At 42.5% G+C, this 24,371-nt stretch overlaps 1 protein-coding gene across 21 annotated transcripts in view; it reads right to left on the reverse strand.

Moving 5' to 3' along the window:
• The window catches only part of ABI2 (abl interactor 2), a 630,778-nt gene that overhangs the window by 61,086 nt on the left and 545,321 nt on the right, over window positions 1-24,371 (reverse strand). For 11 of the 21 annotated variants that reach the window (XM_069226006.1, XM_069226001.1, XM_069226005.1 and 8 more), the window contains one exon: window positions 19,627-19,716. The exons of the other annotated variants lie outside the window; for them this stretch is intronic. In XM_069226006.1, the coding sequence (XP_069082107.1) occupies window positions 19,627-19,716 (90 nt within the window). The remainder of the gene's footprint in view (window positions 1-19,626; window positions 19,717-24,371) is intronic. 21 annotated transcript variants of the gene reach the window in all.

Raw genomic sequence — 24,371 nt, forward strand, 5'->3', positions numbered from 1 at the left:
AGGAGTGCTCAACACGCTTCTTGCACCATTACTCTTCCCATTGCACAGGGCCCATCAGTGTTTCCAAGTTTCCACTGCGCTTCATCTGTGCACGGGGGAGCCCCTAGCACTTACTACCTGCTGCGCGGAAGGCATGTGGGCAAAGCCTGAGTCAATGTTAGGCCTGTCCTGTGCCAGTCATTGCCCAGAGAGGCTGGGCTGGGCCACCCCCCTTGGCCGTTGGACCCAATAGTGCCTGGTGAGTACTTTTGTGGTGTCTCTTTTTCTCTCTATCGACAGCACCATTCAGGTGGAACAACAGGCAAGTTAAGCTGCCTGGGGATAGAGATACTGCCAAGCCGCCTGGAGGCACTACGCTTGATTCTTTCCTGGCCCATGCAATCGGTGTAATCTCCAAAGAATTTGATTTAGTGGAAAGACGCTTATCTTGGGATACTACTAGTCCCTCATTGAGACTGACGGAGCCTCCCTTTAGTGTAGCTGTTGGGAACCCCTCTGTAATTTGTGGCTTGCCACCCTCCGTGTTTATCGAGCTAGCCCACTCATTGCCTACCATTGGCTTGCTTAGCAATTCGGACCTTATGAATGCTAGCGACAGTGGTCCTTCCACTAAAAGGAGATGCAAACCTAAGCAAGGGGCCAAAACTGGAGCCTTGAAGATACTATTACCTAGCTAGCCACTACTTTCCAAAACTCATAGCCAACTATGTCTAACCATGACAGGACTCTGGTCCAAACTACTGGCCCTATCCCAAGCCTATTACCATCATACTGAGTGATGCCTGCTGATAGTGTGCAATCCTCTTCCCCGCAAGCTGTGGCTGCTATGAGTTCTATGGAGGGCGGTGGAGTAGGCATACGGGGGGAGTACTGGAGTTGTGTATGGATTGTCTATCCAAGGACCCAATCAAGGACCTATCTTACAGGCATGGCTGCTCGCCAGCCAGACCTACGAGAATCTTCATCAGGACTGTTGTCTGGATGCAGCTGTCTTGACTGTAGTGCCGTATATAAATTCTCCTGGGAAGGAATCAACTCACCAGCTTAAAAACAAAGTTTCTCATTGGTTGTCTCACAAACTGATTTTAATATCACTGAATACAGTGACATTTTGTTTGCAAGAAGTGTTGGGTAGGTCAGTCCCTCGACTAAGCATTTGAGAGGGGACTCTGTTGTCATTAACTGTAAAAAACCAAGCCTGGCCCGCCACTTAATCCAATGCGGTGCCAGAAGGCATGGTGTTGGGGTCCGATATTAACATCGTCACTTTAGGCTTCTTCTACAAACATCTGCTACCTAAGCAGGCAGCTGGGCACGGGTCTTTGCTACCAAGACCTGTTGGGTCAGACGGACTACCCATCCCTATTTCAAATGGATTCCTCCACTTGTCAGACTTAGATGGCATTAACTGACGCCTGACCACAACAGTTGTTGTTAGTGAGCCCACTATTAATGGGTCAGAGGCATCAGTGTTTCTCCAGCTCTTACAACCTTTGCAGGTCATATTCCCATAGCCCTGAAGCTCCTAGTACCATCCTTACTTGTGATTTTGTGGCTCCCCATACTAAGCTTGTTTCCTGGAATCTTGTGAGAATAGCTTCTAAACTTTCCTGTTTAGAGTGGGGCCAGTTAATTGACCAATTTAACATTTGTCTTTTTCAGGAGACATGGTCCCTGACCCCTGAGATCCACTCTGGCTTTGTCAATTTTTCTCAGGCCAGGCCGCAATCTCTTCAGGGAAAGGACGACGTCATGGGCTAACATTTTGGGTAAAAAAAAAATTTGTTCTGTGTGGCCAGAAAGATTGATTTGGGCTCTCCAGATGTATTTTGTGTTACTTTGCGGTTTCCTACTAATGATATCTATTATATATAATAATGTCTATTGCAGGCCAGGGGATAATATAGTCGAACTAGCAACTATAGACTTAATAGCTACTCATATGGTGGCACTTCCTGGCAGTACTTATAAAATTGTGATGGGTGATTTCAACTGCAAATTTAAGCCACTTTGCACTAATTAAGAAGCCCTTACTGGCAATGAGGAGCAAGTTTGGTCAGTCCCCGGGCTTACACTTCCCCTCCCTCAAAGAGGTAGACTGCCACTTTAATCCAACTTAATGCTCTCACTTTGAACAACAACCTTCGAGCCTGCAATGGGAGATCAATGTCAGATAAACAGCAATGGAATGATGGATTAAACCCAGCTCTGTGACTGGGGGTGAAAGTTTACATTGTTCAGCATTCAGTCCATCATCTGTTCTTTTTGCTTTTGTTACCCTAAGTGGGAAAGATAGGTCCAGACGTAGGTCCTGTGCTCACTGTGCCACTGGATTCAAGCAACCTTGGTAGGTGAAGTGTAAAACCCCAAAAACATTCCTAGGATGCTTGTTTCCATTCCAGGGAAGACCAGGCCTGGCAGTTCTGGCTGGACTGATCCCATTGGAAGCAGAGTCCAGACCGATTTGCTTATAGCTTGGTCCAAACTGGGATGGCGCAGTGAGCAAAACACTGATGGATTAAACCCAGATCTGGGACTGTGGTGGATGTTTATATTGTTCAACATTCTGTCCATCATCTGTTCTTTTTGCAGATAAAGAGGGGCGGCACATGTTCAACTGCCTGCACAAATCTAGTTTGATTGACTATGCTTAACTGGATATTAGACTCCTGCCTATTTTGGTCGATGTGTGACCCACCCAGCAGGACTGTTACCATAGTGGTTGGATTTAACATTGAAAGCATCGGGCACTTCATTATATAACTTGCTGGCTGAATCCCTCGGATAGAAGGCTTGTACCTTCTAACAATGAACACAGGCTAAAATTGAATTTTTTGATAGAATCCCCAGCACCTCTGCGGAAAGTTTACAAGGCAATAACCGCAGAGTGGGACTGCTGGGCTAGAGCACATCGCTTCTGGGTGTGGCGACCCAGCAGTCCCCCAACCTGGACTGGAAGGCCAAGATGTAGTTATATTTTCAATGCCAAAATTAGTGCAGTATCAGACTGGATTACCCCCCAAAAAGCCCCTTGGTTGGACAAGAAGCCCAGAGAGAGATTACAACATGGTCCAGAGAGCTTGGGCGCGCTCAACCCTAAAATGGGAAAAAATAAATGGGAGGAGGCACAATGTGAAGAAAAATGGAATTGCTATCAAGTTGATGTGAAAAGCCGTGGAATGAAGACAAACCCCTGTAAAAAATTGTAGCAATTTCATCAAGAAAAACACGGCGCTACAAGCTGCTGTTTTCAGGTAAAAAAAAAGATATGATTAACTACACCCGACTGACCCTGCACAACACGATAGAAAGTCCGACAATGTTTGGAATTCTTAAAGGGGCAGTGCGAGCATGACAGAGTTTGCAGCCTATTAGCAGCCTCACTTACCTTTAGCTTTTCGCTTTAAACATGACAAAAACATTTTCTCATATCAAATGTACTGTATGCCTAATTTGGCTAACTAGATACATTTAAACAAGGTTTTACAAATATGAAACAATATATTTAAACATCATTGCACTGATCCTGCATGTGCATGAAGATACTCTATTGTTTATGAATATCAGAGAGGAAATCCAATAACAGAAGAAACCTTGACACTAGGGGTGCACACAAATTATAACCCCCTCAAACTTCAATAGAATGGAAAAAAAGAGAAGGCGTGCCATCCCAAGGGACCATTGACAATACGAGCTTTGCTCTCTTCGGTTGGAAAGCAGGATGGTAACAAGTTGCGCAGACAAATTCACTAATTACTCCAAGAATGTTACATAATTGTATCCTAGTCAGACATTTCTGACATTCTGCAGGCTGCTGGAACTGACTGACTGCCGGACTTTGGAGGCGTGCATCCTTTAGATACATCTTTCTAATGGAGTGTGAAGGAAGACATTCAGCAGGGTCTAACCTCGTGATTAAGGCTCCAGTTAAAGAGGTCTGAAATACGTCACAAGTCCTTAGCAACGGCACCGAATAACAGGATAAAGTACATAAAGCCTGAAAAATCCCGATTCTCAATGAGGCAGCTTAAGCCTTTTATCCAGCAGAAATACATGATTGTAATACTAATGTTGCTGCGGTAATAATACACCGCTACAAAACCACTCCACAATTAACTGGGCAAGGGAGAATGGTGTGAATTAACAGTGCAAGGAGTAAAATCCCTCTAGGCAGGTACCTTTTAATTTTTTGGAAGGTCAGTGGTTTCTTCTATACTGGATTATTGAATCCTAAAGCTGAAGGCACTACCTTTGCCAACAACCATCACTGCATACCCGCACCAGTAGCGCATAGCACACACACAAAAGCGCATTCACCCTGCTGAAGAGCCGTTAGGAAGGTAACAAAACAAAAAACAGAAACGGTTCTGCAGCACACAGAAGTAGTTTAAAAAAGAGATCTGGCTTTAGATAATGCAGATCATTAAGACATTGAGGCACTATAAAGATCAGTATATTTACATTCAGGGCGCATTTGCAAACTGATTTACTTCTAAGTGTCTTTGTGCAGTTTGGGTGTATATTTCAGTACTCGTGAAAGTGCTAGGCTAAGCTCACTATAAAAAATAAAGGTATCAGTATGCTATTTTTAGGTCAAAGCCTAGCAGACAGTGCATCCGTCTGGTGGCAAAGACATATTGGGGCACGCTGCAAGCTTCCTCCGGAATGCCTTTTGCCCATTATTTAAAACTGGCTTTGTTTTTTCTATCTTACAATTGTTTGCTTTCTATTTGATAGCTTTATTTGTTTTAGGCAGTCCAGCATGTCTTTGTATCTCCTGTTGAGCATAGCCTGTTACCACCTCTCTGACTGGCTCCTTGTATTCATCCACCAGGGCTGGCTTTCTGGAACTCTTTTTTCTTTTTTTGTGAGGCACTCCAGGAGAGTACATGTGCTTTCAGTTGTCTCCCTTAAAAGCTAATGCAGGAAGCAGTAAGCATGCTTTATTTTTTGGAAGAGGTTTCATGTTTCCTATTTTTCTACTTGACTAAGATTCTACTTATCTTTGCCACTAATCTTGCATGTCTGTGAGGAACAATGTTCTGTGTACCAGCTTGTTTATTTTGGTCACTGCTCTTTACTAATATCATAACTTAAACAATCCTCTTCCTCATTGTCAAGCCCATGCCATAGGTGCTGGAAGTAGGGGGTGCTAAAGTTTAGTTTAGGAGTTTGTAAAGCGCACGGCTACCTGAAGGCCTCCCAGCGCTAGAGCGGAGGCAGAACGACAAGGAGGCAACTTATGCTGTGAACAGAATGGTCTCCAAATTCTTACGAAAGGAAATTTCTTGACTATCCTGGCGGAGCTCCAAGGGAAGGAAATTCCAGCGATTTGAGGCTCTAAATGCTAAAGATCGACATCCCCATCTTGCTTTCATAATCCGTGGAACGTTAATCAGGGAGGCCGTCGAGGATCTAAGAGCCCTTTGAGGGATGTATGGCATCGCAATCTGTTTAAGGAAGGCAGGACCCTTATTATGCAGAGCTCTGTGCAAAGTGCAGCGGGCCTTGAAGTTCATAGTTGTTCCACAGGCAGCCAGTGAAGGGAAACTAAAGCAGGTTTTGCAGACAGCTGTCTGGGAATCTTCATAAGTAGGCATGCTGCGGCGTTCTGCACCACCTGAAGTCTTTTTAGTACATATCGAGTTGAACTCAGATAGAGGATATTTCCATAGTCCAGGCATAAAATTATGAGAGCCTCAGTGCTTAGTCTTTTGGCTTGAAAATGAAGTATCTTAAATACTTTTCAAAGTCTTAATAGACTAAAACAGGTAGCTGCCAGCTTTTTACATTGATAGTCCAGAGTCAGGTGAGAGTACAGCCAAAAACCCAAGGACGTTACGTTGTCTCTTGGTGGAGGCAGGCCTTTCAAACCATAGGAGAGCAAAGAAGGGGATCTGAGTGGGCCATAATTACCCACCAACATGACTTCTGTTTTTTCTTCGTTCAGCTTAAGTTTACAGCTGTTTATCTAACTACTGCTTGAAGACAGGGTGTATGAGAATGAGAAGACCAGCTGTGTATAGTCAGCATAGGAAACCAGTGACAAGCCGTAAGGTTCCACAATCTCAGCCAGAAGGGACATATAGATATTACACAACGTAGGGCTGAGAGAGGTGCCCTGGGGCACGTCACAGCTGAGAGGAAGGCTGTTGGAAAAAAAGGAGCGATCAAGAACTTGAAAGGTTCTATCCCTCAAAAAGAAGGAGGCCCATTTCAAAGCGCATCCCTTGATGCCTGCATGGAAAATTCTATGAAGTAGAATGTTATGATCTACGGTGTCAAAAGCAGCACTTAGGTCCAATAGAATGAATGAGGGAGCGCCCCCTAAATCCAGTTGTCGATGAACATCTTCGACTACTGCCAGAAGGGCAGTTTCTGTACTATGTTGAGTTCTGAAGCCCATTTGAGTATGATGAAGGATCTTGTGTTCTTCAAGAAAACCTGACAGATGTCTATTGACATGTTTTTCAATCAGTTTAGCTGCTATAGGCAAGAGAGAAACTGGCCTATAGTTACTCAATAGGGCTGTATCTAGATGAGGCTTGTTAAGTAAAGGTTTAATGATAGCATGTTTCCGATGTGATGGAATAAGGCCTGTTATTAAAGACTTGTTAAGGGCCTTAATAAGATCAGGGGAAATCATGTCTGAACCTAATGCTAAAATGACATGAGGGGCAGGGTCCAGTGAAGATCCTGAATTTATAATGTGTAACATGTTTGTTACCAATTCCTCCGTAAGGGGCATAAAATCTAGTGGAGGATCTCTGGAGTTTAGAACCTGAGCCTGGCCTGCAAGGTCATCATTCTGGGTGGTCATATCTGGAAAAGTTAAATAGATGTCTAGAATTTTCTTTTGAAAGTAACAGGTCAAATTATTGCTATGCTTCTTGGAGGCTTCAGTGAGATCGGTGTGTGAGAGGGCACTTGACTGATTTCTTTAAATATTGAGAAGATTTCTTTGGGAGAGTTGGAACACTGATATTTTAGATGCATTATATGATGACTGCGTGGCTTTAATTTATGTGTGGAAGTGTCTAACTGCTTTCCTATATTCGTTTTTTGTGTTTACACTCCTTTTTTTAGCAGCAACAGCTGAGTAGTGAACCATTGTTATTTTTCATGGCCTGCATGTCCAACATATCCATGCTTCAATTCAGTAGTGGGTGAGCAATAAACTGGTAGTTAAATTTTATATTTGTCTTGCTACATATACTGTGCATTCAAAGACAGATGTCAAATGTTAAGCTCTGTCTTCCGAGGTTAGTGTTTTCTTTCTCTGAGTGCAAGGTAAGAGGATTTGTGTGACTATCTTGCTGACTACTGAGCATGAGAAAGGCTGTTGGATGTATTTTTTATAGCATACACATGAACTGTACAAATATTTCAGAATACATCAGAAGTGTGGTGGAAAAATGTTTTAATGCAAATCGATACACTAGGTGATGCTGATTTCCAAACATTGTTTGAGCGCTGTATAGTTTTAGCAGTAAAATCGTATGTCTGTGCAAGTGTAATGGTAATTTTAATTAATTACATTTCTACAACACTCTACTCAATGCACTATGCCACTTTACGACCCCCCCACTCCACAACACTATAATCCACTCTACGATACACTGAGCCACTCCATTCAACACTACTCCGCTCTGCAACACTCCATGACACTGTACTCCATTTCACACCACTCACTCGGACACGCTGCACCACTCCAATTTACGATACAACTCCATTCTACGCCACTTTGCTCCACTCTGACACTCTAAAACACTTTACACCACCCCACTCTATGCTACTTTAATCCACTCTACACCACTCCAGGACTCAGCCTCTTGTGGAGGCTCCACACTACTGCACTATATGCCTCTCCACCCCACTCTATCACACACTACTTTAGGACACTTTACTAAAGTCTATGCCACTCCACTCTACTCCATTCTATTCTACTCCACTCCACACCACTCCAATGTACATTGCTCCATTCTACGCCACCCCACTCTGCTTTACTTTGCTGCACTCTACACCACTGTAGGTCTCTAAGCATCTCCACGACACACTATTCTACTATATGCCACTCCACCCCACTCTACTGTTGTATAGCCATTTTTAGGTCGAGCATTGCAGCGCATAAGCACTGCTTTTCCGATGTGTTGGTATCTATATAGGCTTTTAACTATGGCCACCTCACGCCCATCAGTTTCACTCGTTTGTGGGCTTGCCTTTCAAAAATCCTTTATCATCATTGGTAAATGCTTTAAATTTGTCCCTCTTTTGTTACTGTCTTGGTAATCGACCCTGTTACATGGAAAATTGCCTGTTTGCTGATATGTTTGACTATGAGCAAACTTTTTTCTTTTTGTGTCTTTCCACACTCATGGCGGCCGTGGCGCATTGAATCAGCTCGCTTATGTCAACTGTTGTACTTTATATTTTTAATTTATGTGGCGAGAAAAGTCCAATTAGGAATTTACAACGCTAATAGCGCTAACTTGAGCAAATGTGAGACCCATTCCATTGAAAATGCTTGTTAGTGATGTCTCTGGGCACTGTATTTTAGCTGCTTGTGCCCTTTAGCCTAGTAACATTTTATTTTGCTAAATTTTAATATTTTACAATCGGCTACATTTGTGGTGGTGTTTTTTTCTTTATCTAGCTGCCTTTTTCTCCTACAAAAGCATTACATTTCTTAGCATGACATTCTTTTCACTTTGTGCTTTCCTCAAGGCTGCAGCAAGATAGGATTGTCGGCACAAGTGGTACACTGCGTCCTTAACGTTCACAGAAACACACCCATCCTTATGTAGGGACATTTCTCAGAACATCAGCTGTTTCATTGTTAAAAAAAAAAAAGAAATGTCCCTGTCTCATGCACGTTAGCAGGAGGTTACAGCCAGATGACCACAACTGCATGCTCTCTGACTTCATTACAGCTGCTTGCTGAGACCACCGGTTCCTGGCCTACTTGGGGATGGGTTTGCTATAGACAACAGGCTTCCTCGCTTCTGTCATACTCAGATATGGAGATGATGTCTTCTTAAGGGGGAATCCTGAAGGGCGTATTAGAGCTTATCCTGCTGTGCTCTAACATAACTTAGGTAGGAATCGCATATATTCTGCATAGTGACAGTATGGTGGGACTTTTTCTGTGTTTCACTTTCCTTGTCATCATTTTGCATCTAGTATGTTTCATCATTTTAATTATTGCACTTCATGCCATTTTATCTAAGACGCAGCAGATACAATAAATCTTATTGAACCATTTCCTCCCTCTGTTTGTCTTTGCATTTGTGGGACTAATGTAACTGAGAGAAAAGGATGACATCTGATCCACCACGACTTCCCTGAGAAGTCATCTTATCATGCACCCGGTTGCCAAAAATCATCCCTGCTCTTGGGCAGAGATGAGGTACTGCTAGCTGGCCAGAAATTGATGTGGCCAACAGGTGTCACATGGTGTGGGATTGGACTCAGTTCACCACAATTCAGGCAATGCTGTCGTCCAAATCCAGCAACCTCATTAATATGATGAAAGCCCATGCAACACTATCAAATAGTGCTCTAGGACACTTTACTCCATTCTATGTCACTTCACTCTCCTCCAATCTATGCCACCCTAAACTACTGCACTCTAACACTACACACCACGCTGAGACTCCATGATAATCCACTCTAGGATACTCTACTCCACAACACTCTACTCGATTACAGACACACAATGGCAAACCCAACACCTCTTGCATACGTGAGACCTATTGGCTTTCCCAATGCTTGTTTTTATTAGTCAGTTTCCTAAATCAGTCTTTTGGTGCTTTCTGTTCGATTAGTCCAATGAAGCAGAAAGATTCATTTTAAGTTGCATTGATGTTGCATTGGTCTTGGTCTACCATTAGTGCCGTTGTTCCTGGGTCACAGGAGAAAGCTAGGCTACCCTTTCAGCCAGCCTGCTCATTATGAATGTTGACGAGGTCAGTGATATAGCTCTGCCCAACTCAAATACTCTTATAAAGTGTGCTGCCTGGCAAATACCCTCTTTGAATCCCCAGAAGAAAAGGTGGCTGTAAATCTTTGCTAGCTTCAAAAAGTGCATTATTCCTCCCTGGAAAAAAATACAATTTCAAGTAAGAACTTGGAATGCCAATGAATGTGACGTTTGTATGGTGAAAAGATGGTTGCAAGCTTAAGTAATAGAGAAGAAATTGAAATAGCAAATGTGTATTCCCCAGACCTAGAAAGTCTAACTGCTGCTGCACAGCTTATAAACCTGTTCCATGTTTCTCCTCACACCACTATTCTTTAAAGGAAAATGTTACATCATTTAGTCTTTCGCTGGTCACACTTTTTATTCTGGAATTCTCTCCATCCTGTACCTATGCAATTTTCTGTTCAGTTTTTTCATTTTATTTTTTATATTAAGAACTTAAGTATCTTCATTTCTACCATAATTTTCGAGCAGGATTAACACCAATGGCTACAGCTCCTAATTTGCTCCTAACTTAATCTTCCTTTCTTAGGATACCTCTCTCAACTCCACATTAGGGTTAATCTCATATTAATCTGTGAAATCGGTATCAAAGAAACCTGCCATTTTTTGTTTCTATTGTATATAAGTTACAATGTGGATTGTTTGTGTTCTTGTGGTCTTTTCCTGCAATATTTAGTTTTTTCCACTTGTTATGGTTATAATTTATTTTATTTTTTGATCTGTATATAACTGGTTGAAACAAAGTTACTATTATTACCCTATAGCTTGCTGGAGCAAACTATACTGGCAATTAAAGGCACACTCCAGCGTTGAACAAGGAAGCAGGACTTCAATGCCGGTACAGCCCATCTACGGAGGGGTATAAGGCTATTAGAACATTCCGCCACTAAAGGGCAGAATGTTCTAATATATAAAACAAAGGCCTCACAGAGCCAGAAGGGACTGATATCCCCTCGGGCTCCTTGTGGCTTTGTTCACAGCAACAGCTATGAATGAAAATGTCATGTTTTAATGCATATGTACACATTCACACAGTATATTTTCCATTTCCTTTCTTACCCGCTCCTGTGTTCCATACCTCCCTTTCTCCTACCCCTTCCCTCTCCTGTGTACCAACTGGTTATTGGGATTGAGCCCTTAATGTTGAGGTTGTGGGTGTTTGAATGTGGACGGATGAAAATGACAGTTGTGATTACTATTACTGTCTGAGGCGCCGATGATGGATGCTGAATAAAGGCATTCCTGACAAGTACAAGTTTGATTGGCATTGTAATTTAAATTACCTGGATTACCACACTTTTATTGTGCCGACGAGTGACGGGATCTGTAGATGCCACTTGCATGGAGAAAACGGAGTGTGCTACCGAGCTGGATGTTGTGCACCTCTCCTCGAGAGCCAACTGCGCTTGTCTACAACTCTCTGAAGTGAATTAAGTGTGTGATCAGCCCACTGGGTGTTTTACACCTACTGCAGTGGGTAGGATCGCCTGAGAGAGAGTTCTCCACATTGTAGCACGCCTTTTTGGAGGTGTCTGGAAAGGATTTCTCCTCAAGAAACAAGCAAGTCGCCCAGCACATCAAGCCTCATTTTGGTACTGGTGGCCATTTTATATTACAGCGCATCCCAATTAATGTTATGCTTCGAGCCTAATAGGTATCCATCTTATGAGGTGTCAATGAAAAGTGGAGAAACTGATATAATCCAGTGCCATTTAAAGGAACTGGATTATAAAAGGAAGGTCATAGAAACCTATTCTTTTGAAATAAACACCATTTTAAATTGCAGTTACTCATGGAATTCCTGTTCTTCCTTTAAAGCTCTTACAAATAAAAGGTGAATCACCTATAACCTGGAAAAGATGGAAGGAGGAGTTTTCAACCTATGTAATGGCAAATGATAGTAACAGAATGCTAGCTGTGAGGAAAAAAGTATCTTATTGCTTTCGGTAGGGTCGGAAGCACAACAAGTCTACAAGTCCTTCCCTAAATTTGAAAATGAGAATGAAGGTGAGGAATTAGATGTATTTGCTGAAGCTCTTTTGAGACTGGGTGCTTACTTTAAGCCTACTATTAGTACCATGCTTGAGAGATATCACATCTATAATAGGAGACAGGAAGAAGGAGAACCTATGAGTGAATTTCTAACTGCACTGAGAAGCTTATCAAATACCAGGGGTGTGGAATTTATTAAAATATCTACTTGTCCAGGGGACAGGTTGCTTCTCAAATCTACTTGTCCTGTAAAAAGATCTACTTGTCCCTTTGGTGCCATGTAGTGTGGCGACAAATTATGGCAGCAATCTCATTATGTAAGAGCTCTGATAATAGCCTCTCTGATTATGCCAGGGCTACTACCTTAGTAGGGCTTGAATACTTGCAGTTTCAATCCCTATTGTAGCAATTTCCTTATTTTGCCACCTTTCTGCAGATCTGCATACTGGGGCTGGAGGAAGCAGTAAGCAATAGATACAGGGCTGGAATGCCTTTGAGTCTGCAAACCTACTAACCTGCATGTTTTAAAGATTTTCACCAGCTTCTCTCTAATATTTTCCCATAATAAAAAAGGTTGGACATTTACTCCTGACAATGGCAGAATTAGAACTTCTTCCAGGGTTGGGAAGAAAGTGGCTGGAGGGAAAATGAACTTGCAAATGCTCAATAGATTTTCACATGAGCAAATCTACACATCGTATTTACCCATGCTAAAATACAGTTCACAAATATTTTATAGGGGTACGACATATACCATGGGAGCACTTTTGTGACTTTCTTTAAGAATTTGGGGCCACATGTCGGTAGGTTCAGATTTGCGACCCGCAAATTGCGAGTCGCAAAGGCTTCGCAAATGCCCACCTCATGAATAATCATGAGGTGGGTCGCAATTTACGACTCCCTTGCGAATGGCGACCCTCACAGGGATGGTGGCCTGATGGAGACGGCAGACCACCATGTCTGTGACTGCTTTTCAATAAAGCAGTTTTTTTTTTTTTTGTAATGCAGTCCGTTTTCCTTAAAGGAAAACGAGATGCATTACAAAAACGAAAAATGAAACGTTTTTGTTTTATTTTTTCAGAGCAGGCAGTGGTCCGCTCTGAAAAAATGTTTACAGTGACATTCACAATGGGGAAGGGGTCCCATGGGGACCCCTTCCCTTTAGCGAAAGTGTTAGCACCCATTTGAAATGGGTGCAAACTGCGATTGGTTTGCTCCCGCGGTCACAAAACAATCCTACATTGCACTGCGAGTCGCAATTAGGAAGGGAACACCCCTTCCTAATTGCGAGTCACAAACCCGTTTTACGATTCGATAACCAGGTTACCGAATCGCAAAATTGGGTTTGTGCATCGCAATGTGCTTTTTGCACGTCGCAAACAGCGAAAGTCGCTGTTTGCGACATGCAAAAAGCTACCTACATGTGGGTCTTGGTCCCTAATTAGGTCTGGTGTTAACAAAGACATTTTGTTTTTATTAAACTTCTATTTCTCTCTCTTTCGGCTGGCTTTACTGTGAGTGATCGCATTCTGCTCTTCCACAAGGAGCATATTGGCACACAAAGTAGTTTTGTTCAGTGTCAGGAACTACAGTGGCACTCAGTGACGTAACGAAACTGGAGGGTGCCCCTTTGCAAAGAACATGGAGGAGCCCCCTCTCCAGACGCACTCCGGCCAGGTGCTGTGCTGAAGGGGCCCCCTGGAGGGCGGCTGTGGGGCCTTTGTTATGCCACTGGTGGCAACGTGTGCTTTTAGAGTTCAAAAACTTGTTTTTTTTTTTTGCCAGTGTTTGTTACAGTGTTGAGGGCCTGGTAGCTCCCACAACAATAAAGTGTTAGAAAAGCCATGTCAAAACAAGACACACATTGATGAAACTAAAAGACTTCTAAAAATATGTCAGATCAGTTGGCTTTGTCAGTGTTTGTTTATTTTCATGCTTCCCATAATCATGTTTAAAATTGTTACACTGATTTTCCATTAGAAATATTTTTGGGAAATACTAGCGTGCATCAACACATTTTACTAAATGACACTTCATTTGCATCTAATCAGAGAGCATTCTGGGAGCATTATACTTAGCCTCATAGCCTAAACTTTTCAAACATGTGTATACACTTTTTTTTTTTTTGTACTGGAACCAACGTCAGTAGTGACCTTAAAACATCTATTTACAGCACTCACCCTAATAATGAAGGCTTTCAAATAATGAACCATAAATACAAGTTCGAACAGCATTATCTTTTGGAAACACATTACCTCAACTGCAGAGAGTTCCACTCTCTAAACAGGCAGCCAAAGGGTTTGTGCTGCAGAGGGTTGGGCCTACTTGTCCCAAGGACAAAGTAAACATAAAAACTTGTTGCCCTTGACCCCAAACAAGATGTCCCGGGCGTCGGGCGATAGGAATTCCACATCCCTGAATACATGTAATTTTTGGAAACCCAACTAATGAGTTTGTGATCAACTCATAGTTAACACTAAAAATAAACTCATACAGGAAAGTTTATAGATCATGGGGGATCCCACCATGGATTAAGGCGTGACTTCAGCCAAAGCTATAGAACTGTCCATGAACTGAGCAAAAGAGGTAAATGAAACTCTACAAGGTAAAAAAAAGACAAGGAGACTTGTGCAGCTGTAAGAAAATATGTGAAAAATGAGTTATAAAAGTGGATTCAAGGACAACAAAACATACTGCTTTAGATGTGGTAATCCCAACCATTTTGCATCTTCAAGAAATTGTCCTGGACTTAAAGTGCAACATTTGCAACAGAAAAAGTCACTTTTCAAAGATGTGCAGGGATGTGAAAAGACAACCCAAATAATGTGTCACACAGGTGTCAGGAGCTACATCTTTTAAAGAGCTTGAAATTGAAGATGACAGTCATGAAGAGAAACGTAGTATTAATGGTGCATGGAGAAAATATGGAAGATGAAGACGAACCCATGAAACCACCTATGTGCAATTTGCATGTGCTGGGTACAGAGTTCTCTGTGATGGCTGGTTTTCCGTTCCCACTACTATCCCAGGCATACTTTGAAAACCAAATTTGAAAATAAAATGCCACTTTTGTCACAACCAGATGTAACAGCTGTCACTTTTGATGGGTGACACATAGGTTATTTTGGGGTCATGGCAAAATTCAAAGGTAGAGTGGTCCAGCTAAAGATTCATGCGGCCAATACAGGAGCAAATGTGCTTGGTTGGAAGGACCAAAGAAAACTAAACATTAAACTTGACCATGATGCAGTGGATTCTGTACTGGTGGTACAAGTGGTGCAAGCTAAGAAAAAGATAATTTCCTCTTTTCCGGACGTATTTAGTAAAAAACTGGGAAAATTGCAAGGCCATGAACATGAAGTAAAATTGAAAAGTGATGTTGAACCCATCAAACAAAAAGTGAGAAAGGTACAATTCAATGTTAGAAAGGAGTTACAAGATCTTTTAGATGAAATGTTGAAACCATCGAAGAGATAGAGTGGATTCCTCCTGTGGTTTTGGCCAAGAAAAATAATGGCAAACTCTGGTTGTGCATAGACTTGAGGGCACTTAATGAAAACATCATTGTTGACAGGCATCCGCTGCCAAAGAGAAATGATCTGCTTTCTATATTCAATTGAGCCACAGTGTTTTACATTTTAGACTTATGTAGTGCCAGCGTCAAATAAACTTGGTGAAGAAGTCAAAGCATTTGACGGCTTTTATCACACCATGTGGTGTATACTAGTTCAAAAGAATACCATTTGGTCTGGCATCAGCACTTTCGGTTTTCCATATGTTCAGGGATTTGGAGAATTAAGTAAGATGTTTCCAGGACGATATCCTGATATTCGCCAAAACGGAGGAGGAGCATTTTGGTGTACTCCATGAGGTTTGCAGGAGACTGTCCAAGAAAGGTCTTGTTTTGTGCATTGAAAAATGTAAATTGTTTGAGTCCCCGGTGGATTACTTGGGAGATATAATATCTGCCAAAGGTGTGGGACCCAAAGAAAATCCTGTGGATGCTATGAAACAGGGCCCACACCTGATGATAGAGAGAAATTGATGCCCTTTATTGGGATGTGTGAGTACTATGAGAAATTTGTGAAAGACACTGCCACTGCGATGGAACCACTGAGGAAGTTGTTTCACAAGGATTGCAGGTTTGTGTGGAAACTGATCAGTAAAATGCAGTTCATTGGATCAAGTCACAAACTGTAAATGCACCTCCTCTTCATTCTTTCGCAAAAGGAAAGAAATGTCTGATAACAGTGGATGCAAGGGCTTTTTTTTGGGCTAGATGCTGTGTTGTAACAGATCAGGTGAAACTGAGTGGAAGGCAGCGTTTGCCTCTAAAACATTAAACGATGCAGAACGCAAGTATGCCATTACTGAACTGGAGTTATTAGCCTGTGTGAGAGCTACAAACCATTTTAGACATTTCGTTTGGGAAAATCGGTTTGCTTTTGTGACAGATCATAAGTCCCTTATACCAATTTTATCCCCTGGTGTTGGAAGAAATTCCACTGCCCACATTGCCAGATTGTCTGCCAAGTTACAGGAGTATAGTTTTGATGTTAGTTATGTGCCTGGCTGATTAATTCAAGCAGCAGACTTCCTGTTCAGGTTGCCCCAACGAAAAGAGAGAGTGAAAGTGAATGAGGATTTTATTGCGGTGGTCAGTGTAAAGGATGTATGTGGCGATAATGGAGAAGTTAACAACGAAAATATTTAGATTAGTGACAAATGTATTCCACCAGTAAAATTGCGGAACTGTCTCCTCGAATGGTGTCACCAAGGGCTTATGGAAAGACAGCATTGAAAAGCCAAATACAGGGAAAATTCTGGTGGGTCAGGGATGGATGTAGATGGTAATCACTTTGTGAGACAGGGTGATGTACGCAAAGTCGCAGAGAAAAATTGCAAGACCCAGATTTCCCCTGTGCAAGTAACTCCATGGCCAAAGTGTGCATGGCAAAAGTTGGGATTAGACACTGTGGTACCATGGGGGTACTTACCAAGAGATGTGAGATTTGCAATTGTCCTTACAGACTATCATTCAAAGTGGTCTGAGGCAAAGTTTGTGGAAAATATAAACACCAGTGATGTGATTGAATTTCTCATGAAAGTATTTAGAAGAGAAGGCTTCCTTGAGAATTAATTTCTAGTGAGATAACAGTTTCTCAAAACTCATAAAATAGAGCATGTATGTACAGCCTTATATGACCCACAATGCAACGGTTTGGAAGAATGATGTAATTGTGATCTGAAGGAAAGTATACACTTGACTGTGTTGGGAAAGATGCCTTTCTTTGTATCTGTTTGCAAAAGGTTGTGGGCGTATAGAATCCCACCACATAATGTCACAGGTGTATCACCCTATGTGCGGATGAAAGGAAGACAATCCACTTCACTGATCTGTCCTTGGTGGTTCAACTCAAATTCTCTAAGCAAGAGATTATGACTGAGCAAGATATGAATGTAGTCAGAAACAAGTTAAGCAACAAGCAGTGCATGTCAAGGAAACAATATAACACAGCACATAATGTTTCTCCGTGCAATATATTGGTGGGTGACTTTGTGAGAATAAGATGGGGAAGAAGAATGAGTAAGGGCATTAGCAAATTCTTTAACCCCATCAAGGTGATCAAAACGGGAAGACTGATCACCCAAGATGGCAAATGTCGGCGTATGAAGAGACTTCCTAAGTGCACTAATGATGGGATTAGCAAAATGAAGTGCAGAAGTGATACAGAACATGATGTTATGGATGAACCAAGTGGAGTGGATAATAAACTGTTCATTGAGGAGAATTTGCGAGCAAATGAAAATAGCATGAAGCCACAACCCAAGGTAACTCTGTAGCCCAGCAGCAAGGGATGACACAATAGCCAACTGTGAGAGGATTGCTCCAAGGTCTAGAGTTCCATGAAGGAAAATATGGTTTGATGATTAACGTATTACTTGGTTTTAAATTTTGTCAAGAAGGAAGGTGTGGCATGTTTTAATGCATATATACACAATCACACAGCATATCTTCCATTCCCTTTCTTACCCGCTCCCATGTTCCATACCTCCCTTTCTCCTACCCCTTTCCTGTCCCTTGTACCGATTGGTTATTGGGCTTGTGCCCTAAATGTTGGGGTCATGGTGGTTCTAATGTTGACAGCTGAAAATGACAGTTGTGATTATTATCACGGTATGAGGCGCCAATGATGGATGCAGAATAAAGGCACTTGACTAGTACAAGTTGTATTAGCATAGTCATTTAAATTATCTGGATTACCACAGAAAACGTTGGAATGTTGGAGCTCTGGGCTTCTACTGGCCATTAGAAGCCTGGAGCACTCCATTGTTTTCTGTGGAGCTCTCAACATTCAAATGTTCCAATAACGCACAGTTTATGACTTATCAAATGTTTAGTTGTGACTGATACAACAACCTCCAAAACCCCCAGAGTATCGTCACTCATCAAAACTTTAAAAAAAAAAAATTATATATATATATGTAGCAGAAGAGGGCGGTACACTGCGGGAGTTGGAGTCAGGAGGAAGAGGAGAAGGAATCTAAACTCCAAAAACACAGCTGATTTCAGCTGTTTCAAAACATGAACAATGTGGTCACAACTGTGCAGCTCTGTCTGCAATCCAAAAGTTCATGAAATAAAAGTTACCAGCAGTGTTTTTAACTACATACGAGACACTTCTGATTTCACTTACTTTGGAATTGTTTTTCCTTTTCTATGTTTACTGCCCACATGTTCAATCTCGCCTAGGCACCTGTGCCATATAAATGTGTGAAAATAAATTTTACAGTTTAAAGTAAACCTACAGTGGAAATGACTTGATAGAGGAAATTCGACCCTTCACTGATGAGTCTTTGACTGGAATCGGCAAATCAGTCAGAACTACACTACCGCTTATTTTAGATTATAATTGCTGGATTACTGACATTTATAAAAAAAAAGCTTTACTTTTAAAGCATGACAATAAACACACTGTTTTACAATGTTTGCTCGCTCATACTCCACTTCTGGACAAAGGTGGGTGACCATCAAGCGTACCTATCTGCTGGTTTCATGCAATACAACTATTGTGTGCTGCAGTTCTAGGTATTCAAGTCATTCTTGGGCCTGTACCAAACTCACTAACACTGGTTAGTTATGTTCCTATGCAATAGAGACACAGTCTACATGTGGGGTCGTGAATGATTGCAAATGGCCGGACCTTGCACTCAGCAGTGGATGAGATTAAAAGCATTCTAGCCATCAGATTTCTGCTTTTCTCCATGGGGCACCATACGGTGGATGGGTATGACCAGACGTGGGTTCTGTAGCCTACCCTTTCATAGAACTCAAACTCCACCTCATTGAAAAGGTCTACACAATGGCTGTGGCAGCTTGTGTCCCATGAAAACTGGAAGTGTTTTAGCTGTTCAGTCAGGACACACAATCGGTTACAAAAACGTACATATGGTTGGTCCCTGTCAGTAGTGGCGAGGTGAGCAAAGTAACTGGACTGGACTGGACCAAAGCTCATAGTGAGTATCAACGGCTAAGATTTTTTCAACTATTCTATCCATCACTTTTAGGTTCTCGGTTTGTTTGGATAATAGGGACACTAAGAGTGTTATCTGCCCTTCAGCAAATGCAACATAAAAGAGTAATGACTTACTGTTTTCCTGAACTCTGGCCACAAATCCCATAAGTGGTAACTGTGGAGTTACCTGTAGAATTGAAGGAGGAGGCGGAGCAGCATGCGACACTACAAGAAAGGTAAAATAAAGTGTCATCTCGAAGGTAAACCTCATCCCTCAACATGATTACCTGACACCAGAACATAAATGTTAAGTGAAGTTGCCAATGCAGTTTAAGACACTCAGTGATACTGTGTATTAGATGTTCTCAATCCATATACTTCTAAGCTCTCACAGGGCAAACTAAGCAATATCCTCAGAGAACAAAGAAAAGATTCAGACTACATCAGGCCACTTGATGGTTGGAGTACTGCATGAGATATATGAAGATAATCAGAAAAGTAACTTTTGTTTAAAAAAGTGAACAAACGGATAGTAGTGTGAACAATATCTGTAATTTGCACTCCCTGCATCCCCTAGAAGCCCACAAACAAATCTTGCATAAAGGGTACCCTAGATTTTGTTTGACAAAACTGACTAGTAATGCTGCTGCTTCACCATTACTACTCAACTTCAGTATTAATGATGGGATAGGCTGTCCTATTTCAGTGCTTAGGTTTTGTGGACTTCGGAAGTGTTTGTCAAACCTTTTCAAATCAGTGCTTATCCTAGCATATTAGGCTGCATAACCCTCTAAATATAAAACAAAACTTTTTTCCATTGTTTACAAAACATGTTTTGGCAGTGGTTGTTATAACCCACATATTTAATTTAAAGGAGAAGTAATGCAGAGTATGTAGTGTCTTCCTATGGAAACTGTGACCACAGAACATATGTTAGACTTTTGAAGCATAAAACGTCTGTGTAATTTACCCCCACCTCATTACCCACTCTCACATCTCATCATCTCTAACATTCACCCTGTAAGGTCTCTGACTGGTTTATAGGACTACTAATGAATTAAAGTAACAGTGCTATATTTTACGTTTTTACACCAGATTAATTTGCAGTCCTGAATTATAAGGCACCTGAAACTAGATGCTTTAAGCATGCTCACCACTGCTTTTCTGCACACTCTGCCTGACTACATTAAGACAGTGCTGCTGTTGTGTATCACATTGTATTCTGGGACTTGAAACAGTGCTGTTAACATTGTAAGTATGGGCTTTAAAAACCACTAGAAGTGAAGTGCAACTGGGTAAAAGGCCAGGATGAGCTGAAGGTATCACGACTAACAATGGGACATCTTGAAGCTATGAATGTGTTTGGTATTTAGTTTTCACCACTATACCATGTGCCTGGTGACAGCACTCTTCAGACGTACTGTTCACTACACCTTGCATTGAATATTTCAAGCCTAAACTGTTTGACAGTTGACCTGCTACCTAAATTGACTTTAGAAAAGGGGGCTGATGTATCAGAGTTTTACCTATAATGAGTCTAGGGGTAAATGTGACCGTACATATTGGCCAAGATTGTTATAGAGCAGCCATTTCACCAATCAGTGAAATAATTGAACTGTCAAAATATCAAATAATAAAACTGTAATATTCCCAGACTATCTGCAGTAGATGAAATAATTAAATCAGACCTAAAACATGCTTCTAAACACTTCATCTTTAACCTATTCTGTGCCTTGGACGAGGTGATCTCGTCCAAGGCACCGGTTCCAGGGTGCCTTGGACGAGATCACCTCGTCCTGCACCCGGGAACCGGGGGGAGCGCTAGCGCTTCCCCCATGAGCCCCCCCACCCACACCCTCCGGTCGTGGATGGAAGGAGAATCCCTTCCCATTCCACCGCCCGTGACGTCAGCGCGCATCGCGTGCTGATTGTCACAGAGGCCTCCTCCTTCGCGCTGGAAGCTCAGCTTCTAAGCAAAGCATTTCTCTTCCGATCACATGGAGGAGGCCCGGAGAGGCTTCAAAGGGAAGGAAATGTATTTCCTTCCCTTTGAAGTCTCTCTCAGCGTTTCAAAAGCCGGATTGTAAAGCTATCCGGCTTTTGAAACGCCCACTAGACACCAGGGATTTTATTTTTTATTTGGAAACTGGCATGGGGAGCGACCCCTTGGGCAAGGGTCGCTCCGGGGGGGGGGCATTTTTTTTTAAGGCCTTTTCTGCCCCCAAGGGGGACAGAAACCACTAGACATCAGGGATTTTTTTTTTCTTAGTGAATTTCACGCAAGGGGAGCGACACCTTAGACAAGGGTCGTTCCCCTGGGGGGCAAATTTATTTTAGGCCATTTCTGCCCCCCTAAAGGGCAGATCAGCCTATTTTAATTAGGCCGATCTGCCCCCAGGGGGGGCAGAAACCACTAGGCCCTGGGGATTTTTTGTTTTTTGTTTTACAGATGGTGAGCGACCCCTTATGCAAGGGTCGCTCCCCTGGAGGGGCAAATTGTATTTAGGCCATTTCTGCCGCCTTTGGGGGCAGATCGGCCGATTAGGCACCGGGGATCTTTTTTTGGGGGCCAATGTCACGCAAGGGGAGCGACCCCGTAAGCAAGGCTTCCCCCCTGCTGGGGGGGGGGGGGGCAAATATATTTTAGGCCATTTCTGCCCCCCCTGGGGGCAGATCGGCCTATTGTTATTAGGCCGATCTGCCCCCGGGTGGGGGGGGGCAGAAACCTCTAGGCGCCAGGGCTAATTTTTTTTGTGTGTTTTTTTTTATTTTTTTATTTTAGAGATGGGGAGCGACCCATTACGCAAGGGTCGCTCCCCTGGGGGCAAATTGCATTTAGACCATTTCTGCCCCCTTGGGGGCAGATCGGCCGATTTTAGGTCAATCTGCCCCCAAGGGGGGCAGAAACCACTAGGCACCGGGGATTTTTTTTTTTTGCGCCAATGTCAAACAAGGGGAGCGACCCCGTAGGCAAGGGTCGCTCCTGGGGGGTGTTAGGGGGGAACATTTATTTTAGCCCATTTTAGGCCATTTCTGCCTATTGTTATTAGGCCGATCTGCCCCAGGGGGGGCAGAAACCTCTAGGTGGCAGGGCTAAAAAAAAAATCGTGTTTCTTTTTTGTTTCTTTTTTTAGAAATGGGGCGCGACCCATTAGGCAAGGGTCGCTCCCCTGGGGGGCAAATTGTATTTAGACCATTTCTGCCCCCCTTGGGGGCAGATCGGCCGATTTTAGGTCAATCTGCCCCCAAGGGGGGCAGAAAACACTAGGCACCGGGGATCTTTTTTTTGCGCCAATGTCACGCAGGGGGAGCGACCCCGTAGGCAAGGGTCGTTTCCCAGGGGGGTTGGGGGGGGGGGCATATTTATTTTAGGCCATTTTTGCCCCCCTTGGGGCCGGCTGAGCTAGAGGCCAAAATCCACAGTTAGGCACTTTGTAAAAAACACCTCTGTTTTCTGTGAAAAAATGTGATGTGTACACGTTGTGTTTTGGGCCATTTCCTTTCGTGGACTACCCACACAAGTGAGGTATCATTTTTATCGGGAGACTTGGCGGAACGCTGGGTGGAAGGAAATTTGTGGCTCCTCTCAGATTCCAGAACTTTCTGTCACCGAAATGTGAGGAAAATGTGTTTTTTGTTTAGCCAAATTTTGCAGTTTGCAAAGGATTCTGGGTAACAGAACCTGGTCAGAGCCCCACAAGTCACCCCATCTTGGATTCCCCTAGGTCTCTAGTTTTCAAAAATGCACAGGTTTGGTAGGTTTCCCTAGGTGACGGCTGAGCTAGAGGCCAAAATCTACTGGTAGGCACTTTGCAAAAAACACCTCTGTTTCCTGTCAAAAAATGGGATGTGTCCACATTGTGTTTTGGGGCATTTCCGGTCGTGGACGCCAGGCCTACCCACACAAGTGAGGTATAATTTTTATCGGGAGACTTAGGGGGAACATAGAATTAAAAAACAAGTGTTATTGCCCCTTGTCTTTCTCTACATTTTTTCCTTCCAAATATAAGAGAGTGTGTAAAAAAGACGTCTATTTGAGAAATGCCCTGTAATTCACATGCTAGTATGGGCACCTCGGAATTCAGAGATGTGCAAATAACCACTGCTCCTCAACACCTTATCTTGTGCCCATTTTGGAAATACAAAGGTTTTCTTGATAGCTATTTTTCACTCTTTATATTTTAGCAAATGAATTGCTGTATACCCGGTATAGAATGAAAACCCACTGCAGGGTGCAGCTCATTTATTGGCTCTGGGTACCTAGGGTTCTTGATGAACCTACAAGGCCTATATATCCCCGCAACCAGAAGAGTCCAGCAGATGTAACGGTATATTGCTTCACAAATCTGACATTGCAGGAAAAAGTTGCAGAGTAAAACGTAGAGAAAAATTGCTGTTTTTTTTCACCTCAATTTCAATATTTTTTTTTTTCTGTAGGAAACCCTTGTAGCATCTACACAAATTACCCCTTGTTGAATTCAGAATTTTGTCTACCTTTCAGAAATGTTTAGGTTTCTGGGATCCAGCATTGGTTTCACACCCATTTCTGTCACTGACTGGAAGGAGGCTGAAAGCACAAAAAAATCGTAAAAATGGGGTATGTCCCAGTAAAATGCCAAAATTGTGTTGAAAAATTAGGTTTTCTGATTCAAGTCTGCCTGTTCCTGAAAGCTGGGAAGCTGGTGATTTTAGCACCGCAAACCCTTTTTGTTGATGCCATTTTCAGGGAAAAAATCAAAAGCCTTCTTCTGCAGCCCCTTTTTTCAATTTATTTGAAAAAAAACTAAATTTTCACTGTATTTTGGCTAATTTCTTGGCATCCTTCAGGGGAACCCACAAAGACTGGGTACCCCTAGAATGTTGGAAAAAAAGGATGCAAA

Source organism: Pleurodeles waltl, chromosome 3_1 (assembly GCF_031143425.1).
Source record: "Pleurodeles waltl isolate 20211129_DDA chromosome 3_1, aPleWal1.hap1.20221129, whole genome shotgun sequence".
In the NCBI taxonomy this organism is placed as follows: Eukaryota; Metazoa; Chordata; class Amphibia; order Caudata; family Salamandridae; genus Pleurodeles; species Pleurodeles waltl.